Here is a 10,723-nt window from a genome sequence, read left to right as displayed (position 1 = left end):
TCCACACTCATTCACAAATTGCATGCCTATACCAACATTTCACAAATATGGGGGTCCCCACCCACACAAATCACACATTACATATGGTTTTAAATTAAATGATTCACTCTAATTACACTACATATATTAGTCCTAAGTCTCATAGCCACTACATTTTTAGAAAACCCAATTTTTGCTATGCTAAATGTTCTATTCACTTACCATTTGTTATAGCATAGTGAATTGTTTTTTTTTTGGGGGAAATGGATTTGACAAGTTTAAATTTTATACTTCCTCCGCCTCATAGTAACGTCTCAATTACTATACTCAGATGTCCCACTAATATGGTTCCATATTTTTTTCAACAAAAAAATTACTTATTTAAAATGTTGCTAACAGTGAACCCAACACACTTTATACACCATGGAAGCGTTTACTTCGAAGGATTATGCTTGATAAATAAAAATAGTAAGACTAATCTCTTATTTGCTTTAATGGATTGAAACTTTGAATATCTTAAGGCCCTTGATTACTTCTATCATTTAAACTAATTTTACTTGATTCATTGGGATTTGGAGAAATCATACGATAAAATACTCAATAGTGCATCTTTTGAATCACACAAAATAAACACCCTCAACTCACTTAAAATAATCCTATAAATACTTTCTACCAACTCACTTTATACATTTTTTTAAAACTACACTTTTCTTAATCTTCTTGCCAAAAAGTAACGAGACATTACTAATTATCAAGTAGGACAATATTACAAGGAGACGAATGAAGTATTTTGTTTTGTTCTAAAAAAATAAGATTGTTCTTATTATCAAGTAGGACAATATTCGTATAGTTGTATGTTATATGATGGTGCATTTATATAATTGTTAATTAATTTTTAAAAGTTTTGTAACTCCTAAACTTACATCATTTATTAGTATTATGAAAAAGACTCACATTATTACAATTACAATACTCTTTAAATTTCGACAATCAGTTAGATTTTTCGTTCTTAGATAATTCTACTCATTCTAGATTTAAACATGATAAATTCATTGGACATTATATGTCAAAGTAAAAAATGTATTCCTATTTCTCAACTTAATAATATGTATAAATGTATAACTTTCCCATAATCTTTCATCTACTATGTTAATTGATACACACCAACTCTACCAGCCCCCTCTGTCTTCCTAGACCACCGTGTACTTTTCTTTCTTCTTTGGGCTCAAGTAATAAATGTTTTCAACTATGATTTTATCACTATTTATGTTTTTAAGTTAATGACTTTTAATTCGATGGGTTGCCCCTTTTATGTTTGGTTCTATTATGGAAACATAATTGGTGGGGGTGATTTGAGAAATTTATATTTCCATTCATTATTTGGCTCATATTCAATATATATCCAACAAATTATTTAAAATTTAGCGACGCAACTACTTAATGCATAACGCATTATTACCGGCTCGCTACTGCCACTTTATGTTGTTTTCGTGCCTTGAAGAATTGCATGTGGCGATAATTAATAATAATAATTTCACATAATGAAAACGTCAAAATTTCGGGTTGTTTTTTCTTCCGTTTTTAATTATTTGGATGGGGTTGCAGATTCAGCATTAAGGGATGCATAAATGATGATGGCATCTTATATAGGTCTCTATGATCAACCTCACCTATCTATAATTGTTTTTTTGGTAACTCTAATAAATATAAAATTATAAATCAAAATTAGTAAAATAATAATAATGTCTATAGTGGGGCACCGTTTTGGTGTGGAGTTCGAAAGGGGATGGTTAGTTAATCAAATTACCAAATCACATTTAGTTAGCAAGTGTTTGACCAATCAGCCTTTCCAATTTGTCAAACACCTTTACACAATCACATTTGCCTTTGTTTTTTTCTTGGGCTAAGCGAAATTCTTGCGCGATTATCGGAAAACATAAATTTTCATAGAAATTGCAAAACGAGGCCCATAAATATCGTTTGGAATGGATGACATGTCAGTCCCCTTCCCTTTTTCCTCGTATTTCTGAAATAATAAATCTATGCCGCCACATTTGGCCACCTACACATTAGTATGATAAGGAAAATCTTGATTTATTTAATTTATTTTTTAAAATAAAAATAGGATTTAGTTATTTTACTATATTTTCTACATTGTAATTATTTTTTTTATTTTTTTTGTATTTTTTATTTTTAATTTATTTTTTAATAAAAATAAAAAGTTACCAAAAAATTACAAAAAAATAATTACAATGTAGAGAATATGATAAAATAACTAAATCTTATTTTTATTTTAAAAAATAAGTTAAATAAATTAAATTATTTTTTATTTAAGTAAATTGTGGGTGGCCACAATGTGGCTGTTTAGCATTACTCTTTCTGAAATTAGATGGTTTTAAATTGTAAGTAGTATTGTATATCGTGTAATACATGAAAGTAAAATATACTAAATTACTAATACTCCATTATAAAATGAAAAATAAAAGTATACTCGATATTTAGGTAAATAATTGTCTCAAGACACAAAGTAATTGAATATTAGTGAGCCGATGTTATTACTAATTGAAATATATACCTATTTTAAATAAAAGAGAGTATGCATAAAAAAGTGGGTAGTAAAATGAGTCCATCAAATACAAAGTCTCGTCTGCAAAAGACCTTGTGTAGCTTCAATTAGTGAATTTTACAATTTTAGGGTGTCAAATTTTGATCTTTCTTCGCAGCGTCCATTCTCTTATCAATTCATATTTTCAATCACTCCTGATCAATCGATTATCAATGCAGGGCCGACCTTATATCTCATAGGACCCTAAGCATAAATTATAAAATGAACCCTTATCATTTTTTATATGAGCTACACAAGAATAATATATTAACATAATATTTTTTTAATTAATTATTCAAGAGTTTTCAACCTAAAGAAAAGAATAGAGAAGGCACTAATAACATTAATAAATTTGGGGCCCTAAAAACTAATAAATAAAAAAATTGTGCCCCAAAAAATTTAGAGCCCTAAGCAGCAACTTGTTGAGCATATAGTCAGGTAGGGATTTGCTTCGATCGATGCAACCCATACTCGATTGGATAGCATGAGAAGTATAGTACTCCCTCCATTCCATTACAAATGTCCCACTTTTCATAATAGAATGTCTCATTCTTTTTTTGACAATATATTCTATATCTATACCTAATATTTAAACAATTTTCATCAACTCACTGTATATACTGTCTATATATTTCTTAATCTTCGTGTCCAAAAGTAATGAGACATTTGTAATGAGACGGAGCTAGGGAGTACGTACATCTTATAACCCTCTTTTTGTTTGAAAAAAGAAAATCGTGAAGACTATTGGTATAGAGGAATGCAAATAAACAGTGCAACACATGTAATATTTAAAGAATAATGAAATATATAATATTAATAATAAAATAATTAGCTAATAAAAACATGTATACGTATTATGTTATAACAATCGAAAAGTCTAAACACGAATAGATTTATTTTTACTAAGCGTAATAGATATAATAACTTAATAATGGCAATAAATAAGACAATAAATGAAGGGAAAAAAGGTAATTATTGGATTATAGCAGGAAAAAAAGAAAAAGAAAAGAATATAGTTGGTTTGATAAATGAAATTCGAACCATTATGCTTGATACTAGTTTTTTCCTGGACTAGATACTTTATCAAACTGAATAGTGTGGTGTGTGGATTTGGTTAAGGCAGTCATAGTCCAATATTAATTGATACATGTCCATGAGCATGTTCATTGCTTGTCTGTTTTCGACTAAAACACAAAGACTTGCCCCTACCTATCAACACACCAGGTCCACACACTATTAAACTAATTTGGAGAAATGTTATTAGCTACTAGTAAAATATTACGAATTTGAATTTTGACATAATATCGTTTTCTAGATGAAGTTCTTTTTGTATAATTTTCAAACTATTGTCTCTATAGTAGGACACATGCGTATATATAATTTGTTAAAAAAAATCCCTATTCTTGAAAGATTTTAGCAAAATAAATTGGAAAAACCCAAAACTCAAGACTTGAATCACTTGTGATTGATTTCTTGAGAAAAAGATGGTGTCCATCCTAGAAACTTTTCCACAATGAAAGCAAGCAATTATGAGGCGCAGATGTTGGTTGAATGCCATTGCCCCTTCTACTAAGAAAGACCAAATATTTCTTTTTTTTGAGGAAAACCAACCAACTATTTCTTTAGTCTTCACAATCTTCACATTAATATACAAGGCTAATCTACTCGGAATTTGCACATGATATAGGTGGGATGCCATGGGATGTGTATATATATCTACAAATAATTGTGCACCCTTCAAATTTCTGTGTACGAAAACAGTCTCTGTACCATCTTCCGCTATTTATGTTAATTGAATACTAAGTAGGAGTATTATATACGGCAAAAAGAAGATATCAGAAAATTAAATACATAGCAAATCTGAAAATAGTAAAGATTTAGAAGTCAGTTATCAATCTTGGAGAGAAACGGGAGCCCAAAACAAAAGCGAGAGCAACAAGATATTAGGAACAAGGATTGGAATCAATGGATTAATGTCGTTCCCCAGCCTTCTCCGTCTGAATCTGGACCTCGCATATCTTCTCCTCTCCTCCTCGCCCCACTCGGCGGCACCCACCCCTTTGGCCAACAACAGCGGCGGAGGCAATTGATAGGGGCATTTGCACCTCCACGAGGTCTCCGGCAGCCCCCATCTGCGGCCCCTTTTGATGAACTGAGAGAAGGCCCATCTCATGAGCGGAGGCGCCGATGAGGCGGCGCGCCGGCAGAGGAGCGGGGGGTAGTCCCAATCGAGGTAGCAGGGGATTTGGGTGGCGATGAATATCTGAGAGTGGAGCGGCGGCGCGTGAGTTGGGCTGGTTAGGATGTGAGTCAGCGCGTGGAGTTTTTGCTCCCAACTCGTATTGTCCATCGTGTTTGTTGTGGTTGATGTGAGAGATAGGATGAAACTATTAAATATAATTGCTAAAATATTACTGCTTTGTATCTGCATGATGCAATAAATCTATGCAGCCACATTTTGGTCACCCACACACTAGGTTAGGTCTCAGTCTCATCGATTGTCTACTAGTATAATTTTTTTGGTAGCACGAGCATATTACAAATTTCATTTTCTGTTAGTCCGAGGCTCCGAGCCATTAATTCGTAGAAATCATGTAAATTTGGTAACAAAAAATTGGATGGAAAGATGATAGATAGGGGTGGTGCCAATTGCCAAAGTAGAAGAGTTGGCAGAAAATTAAAGATGCATCTCTATCCCTCGCATGTAAGGTTGAGTAGGTAATAGTAATGAATGAATTGCCATAAAATTTCTAACGACTTTTATCTATTTATTTATTTATTTATTTTAAATGAAAGTTTTAAGCAGTGAAAGAGGAAAACAAACATCATTGAGAGTCTAAAAATTGGCCCCCTACCTCCCAACCCAATCATGTGTTATTTTCTTTGCACCCAAAAACTGGAGGCAATTAATGTGGCTGTTTGCACTCTGCCTAGTAATAAACACACGTACGCTATCCGTCGCTCCAAATTCGAAACATCCTTGCATCATCTCTCTTTAAATCAATTCCTTAATAAAATATTCTTCTATGCTTGCTAAGTAAATTAATAAATGAAAAAAAAAGGGAACATTTCAACTCAAGAATCTCGTTCACGATGCAATTATTTTAATTTACAATTAGGGAATCATCACTTGAAACTTTACCATCATAGTTAAATCCACCTCACAATCGTGCTTAAGTTTCAAGAGAAAACGTTAACTGGGTTTCTCTGCCTAATTACCATTAGTAGTCACTCGCTTAATTTGGCTTGGTACTAAATTAAGAAGTGGTCATTAATTTTAGAACGATAAAATATTGTAATTAAACAGTAATATTATAGTCAGTTAGCAATTAGAGACTGAAATAAAGAAAATGCATCAATAATAAAACACATCAAATAATAAAACTATTATCCAAGTTAACTCCAAGATGTGAAATTTCTATAGCTAGATAAATAATGAATAGAAATCAAATAAACAAACATAGACAACTAATTGTTACCTGCTCATCTTTCATTTTTGAGTTGGATAGCTTCTTAAGTAAAGCTTTAATTTATGATTTTAATTGTAGGGAAAATTTCGTGGTAACTACTCTTCTTTCTTACAATATAAATATAATGAAATCGGTTAAAGAAAACGTTTTCAGTTTTCCCTTTCAACAAGAAACTAATTGCAACAGCTCTATCGAATTCTTTTTTTGCGTGTACTGTACCATATAATATTAGTTTTCTTTTTTTTATTTTTTATTTTTGATAAAATTTGAATATTTTATTTTGATAATCTCTAATAGATTCTAATGTATGCAACTACTATATACTACCATTCTAGTATCTAGAGGAAAATCTATCCAATCCAACTTGTATAGAAATTAGCCAAAAATAGTCCAATCGTGTATGCAATTAGGAAATAGTACTAAATTTAAGAACAATCTACTTCATAATGCCCAAATATTACATTATTTCACACAGGGCCGAATATTGAGTAGGCCGAATCTGGGAATTACAGCCCAAGACACTATAAAAATCACATCCTATGCAAATGAGGCCTACATACATAGTAAACAAAAGTCAAAGTGATGAGCCCAAGAAAACGACATTTCATATATATGAAGCAACACAACTTATCCTCATTAAGCTGTTTAATTTATTACATTACATTAATTGGTGGTCTCGTTTCGAAACGAGAACTTGTATAATTCTATGAGACATGTACATATACTACGCCAACTCATTAATTTTGAACCCCCAGTTCTTTTTGTTTTTGTTTTTCAGCATTTAATTAAGAAATTCTGGCATCTAGCCAAGAGAGAATGTGTGCGAAGACAATGTCGATGTTTTGAGGCAATTCTCCGATGGTGAGAGAATGCCACATGTCGGGAAATAAGTGGAAAGTTTTGTCGGTGGAAGGGGCGCGTTGATGGAGAAGTTGGGTGTGGGAGGGATGAATAACGCGATCTTGGGCGCCATGCATAAGCAGGAAGGGTAGCGACACCTGCTCTAGTCTCGCCTCCAGTTCTAAGCTCGTCTTCCACAGTTGTGTTGCAGTACCCAAACGAACACCACCTTTGTAGCATAGCGGATTCCTTCTCACCTGCATCACGCCATCACTACTTAATTTAATTCATTTATAATTATATTAAGATAGATATATGTCCCTCAAATATAACCTTATGCCTATATATCCATGCCAGTCAAACCTTAATATGGAATAGTATTAAATAAAGAAATTTATAGGTCGCGCTACAGGGGACTCGAACCCAAGACCTTTGGCCTTAGGCATTAACTCCTTATCGCTTAACCAACACACACGCACACCAATACATTATACCTTTTGGATACGCCAAAAGTATTGATAATATATATTTATTATGTATCTCTTTTTGTTTCGTTAAAAATACCTTCTTTTTTTTTGAAAAGTAAAAAAATATAGTACTTATATAGATGAGTACAATGCATACTCAACTCTTACACCATGAGGATATCAAAATTAAAATTTACACGGAAGACAATCTTTGCGTTAAAAATACCTAATTATTCGAAGGATTTATTTGAAACTTGGAGGCAACATTAAGGTTGTTCTTACCATTTATTTTCTCTATTTTACAAGTGTTTACTCTCTTCGATCCAATTTAATAAGTCACGGAGTCTTGATACATATGCTAAGAAATAAATAATTTATAATAAAATTAGGAGAGAGAAAGTAACTTTCTAAGGATATATTTGTTATAAAAAGAGTAGGGGAGAGTGATTTTTTTTAAAGAGATAATTATTTGTAGGCCATTTGATGTAAATAATGAGTTGAATATTAATAATTCTCTAATTTTGAAAATGGCTTATTAAATGAGACGTTCAAATAAGAAAATGTGACCTATTAAATTATGAAAAAGGAAAAAAATAATATGACAGAAGGCAATGTATTTTAAACACAACATACACAAATGAAGCAAAATATAAAGTTAAAAATAGATAGGATAAGAAACCAGGATTGATTAATGATTAAGTACCTCATCCCTTATCTCTGGAACCCTGAAGGCTGCATCAATAACTTCTCCAAATGGAGTAATCCATGTGGGGATCACATAACTAAGCATGTCTCCAATACTGATCCACACTGGGTGTGGCTTCAACTCCTCAGCAAACTAGAATTTGCACATATACACCAAGATGGCAAAACTATTTTAAAAAACATTTTGTCATCTAATTTTTGTAAGGTAAAAATATAATGACATCTATATTTATGCATCAGTTATAGTACATGGCCTAAAGTACTTATAGTATTATATATAGATAACTTTCATACACATTTCAGAAGTTGGAGAATATATTTGTAATTTATCATATGTACAATGTACTCTAATACTATACGTATATTGAATATCCATTGATGTGGATGATATTATGAATACCCCTTTTAAAGAAAAAGGCCCAGGATAAAGATCAAAGCCCATTAAGAGCGAAAAGGATGTTATTTATCCTCCCTATAAATTATCTTAACTCTTTATGCCCATTAAGAGCGAAAAGGATGTTATTTATCCTCCCTATAAATTATCTTAATTCTTTATTATTATGGGGATATTCCTTTGAAATTCCCTAGGCATAGGCGACGCAAGCATACCTGAAGCAAGTCCTTGAAGCTTATTTAGACTTAGTGTTCGTTTGGTTCAAGTAGAGGAATAGAAAGGGAATGGAATCAAATGAAGGAGTGGAATGGTAACAATAACTATTACTTTTATTGAGTGTTTGATTTGACAATGAAAATGAATCATTAGTAAGTGATTCTCTTTCTTTTGTTTTCCCTCTATTTTGAGGGATAACAAATTGGGTTACCCTCAAATAAGGGTAATGGTTAACTCATTACCCAAACCAAACAACAAGTAACGGATTCAATTAATTGAACTATTTTCAACCTCTAAAAACACCCAATCAAACGTGGGCTTAGTCACATCTGAACAAATAAGCATGGGTATGAAGATAAAAGAGGCGCTAAATTCATCTACAAAATCAAAGTCAACGTCCATACACGAACAGATCGAAAGGGGTTACACATCAATGGTGACCATCGAAGACAACGATGAAGGGGCTTGGTCAATAAAACGACAAAGAAGTTATTATTGGTTGGGACACGTGAAGGGATCTCATTCGTTGAGAAAGGAATCTTCCAAGTGCATTCCATTATGAAAAATATCTCAAAGATATGATGTCAGGCGATGTCGTTATCCGGTGCAATACACGTGAAGACTTAAAAAGACAAAATTACACCTCAACATAACGCGCAACATACCTGAGTTGACGATTCTACCCCGCCACACAAAGCTGAAAATACTATTGTACCCCTAACTTAGAAATGTCTATAAATAACCAGAGTTTTATTGCTCACAACCGATCGGGTTTCATCTAATCACATCACGGGAATCTTGTACATCTCGAATTCACGTCAGATTCCCGCTATTCCTCAGCTTTGCTCGCAATTTCCACAAGGTTTAACTATTTTTCTCTATTTCATTTTTTAATTAAAATTTATTGTGCAGAGATCCCACCTATTTAATTGGATACCTAGCTTGAATGCTTGATAGCGAATTCTATGTTAAAATAATGAAGCCAGTCCCACCTAGCTACTCGAATTTTATGTAATCCAGAGGCACACGTAGATATGTATGTCTAAAAGCATTAGAAAAATAGTATGCGATATTTATAACATTACACATGTTAGTAAAGAAGAATATAATTAAGTTTTGTTTAATTAAAAAAGAGTAAATTTAGGTTTGGCATGACCTTACACATAGGTGCTACGAGCACAGCCATATCCCAATAGCTTGGCGCCTTGATGTGTAGGAGGAGAGCTACAGCGCCTCCCATTGATTCCCCCATTAATATCTTCTTAATCTTCTTGTTTTCTTGCCTTTCTGTAAATTAATTAAGAAAATATTAACTCCAAAACTTTTTATCTACAAATTTGACTTCAGATATATGATCCTAATGTAAATTATTAATCAGGTGAAGTTAATTACCATAAATGGAAGTGAAATGATGGAAGCAGTCGTTGACAAGATGGTCAAAATTAGGGATGTAACATTGAAGCCCAGACGACTTGCCATGGCCTTGGTAGTCAATGCCATAAACTGCATAGCCAGCCTTTGCAAGTCTAATACCGCACCCTGCATTTCATCCATTCAATTTCAATGCTTAATTTAACAATTAAACAATCTCTAATCCAAATATTGATTTTTATTTTATTTTTTCACCTCTCAAGGAGACACTGCACTCTAAGCCATATCCATGGCACAAGAAGACTAATCCTTTAGGCTCAGAATGTGCAGGCACCCAACTACATGTGAAGAGCTTCATTCCTCTCGAATTATAAATGAATTCCTGAAAAAAATAAAGAGTAACAAATTAATAATGAAGGGCTTGCAAATTAATTTATGATATATCAAACCATAACTAGACAAGTAGGATTACCTCTTCATATCTGAATTCAGTGCTTCCTGATTCCTGTAGAATTTGAGGAAGGTGAAATTTCAAATAATCATATGCAAAGAACAAAAAAAGAAGCTCATGCATGATATTGGAAAAGAAAAGAAAGAAACTGTACCATGACAAAATTGTCTCAGTAATATAAAATATTATATTATGATAGATTAAATTAACACTAATGTAATGAAG

The 10,723-nt window shown here is 32.5% G+C and overlaps 2 protein-coding genes across 2 annotated transcripts; both read right to left on the bottom strand.

Moving 5' to 3' along the window:
• Positions 1 to 4,372: 4,372 nt before the first annotated feature.
• LOC130985472 (uncharacterized) lies at positions 4,373 to 5,331 on the bottom strand. Its single transcript, XM_057908459.1, has one exon. The coding sequence runs from the start codon at positions 5,013 to 5,015 to the stop codon at positions 4,476 to 4,478; it is 540 nt and encodes a 179-aa protein (XP_057764442.1). The 5' UTR covers positions 5,016 to 5,331; the 3' UTR covers positions 4,373 to 4,475.
• A 1,143-nt stretch (positions 5,332 to 6,474) lies between these two features.
• Positions 6,475 to 10,723, bottom strand: LOC130985471 (caffeoylshikimate esterase-like). The gene is made up of 7 exons (XM_057908457.1): positions 10,653 to 10,723; positions 10,520 to 10,552; positions 10,303 to 10,429; positions 10,069 to 10,215; positions 9,833 to 9,963; positions 8,065 to 8,199; positions 6,475 to 7,151 (listed from the first exon to the last, which is right to left on the bottom strand). The coding sequence occupies exons 1-7, from the start codon at positions 10,653 to 10,655 to the stop codon at positions 6,840 to 6,842; spliced, it is 888 nt and encodes a 295-aa protein (XP_057764440.1). The 5' UTR covers positions 10,656 to 10,723; the 3' UTR covers positions 6,475 to 6,839.

The sequence above is a fragment of the Salvia miltiorrhiza genome, chromosome 5 (assembly GCF_028751815.1).
Source record: "Salvia miltiorrhiza cultivar Shanhuang (shh) chromosome 5, IMPLAD_Smil_shh, whole genome shotgun sequence".
Taxonomy (NCBI): Eukaryota; Viridiplantae; Streptophyta; class Magnoliopsida; order Lamiales; family Lamiaceae; genus Salvia; species Salvia miltiorrhiza.
The sequence above is the reverse complement of the archived record's forward strand: the minus strand, read 5'-3'. Positions and strand labels throughout refer to the sequence as shown.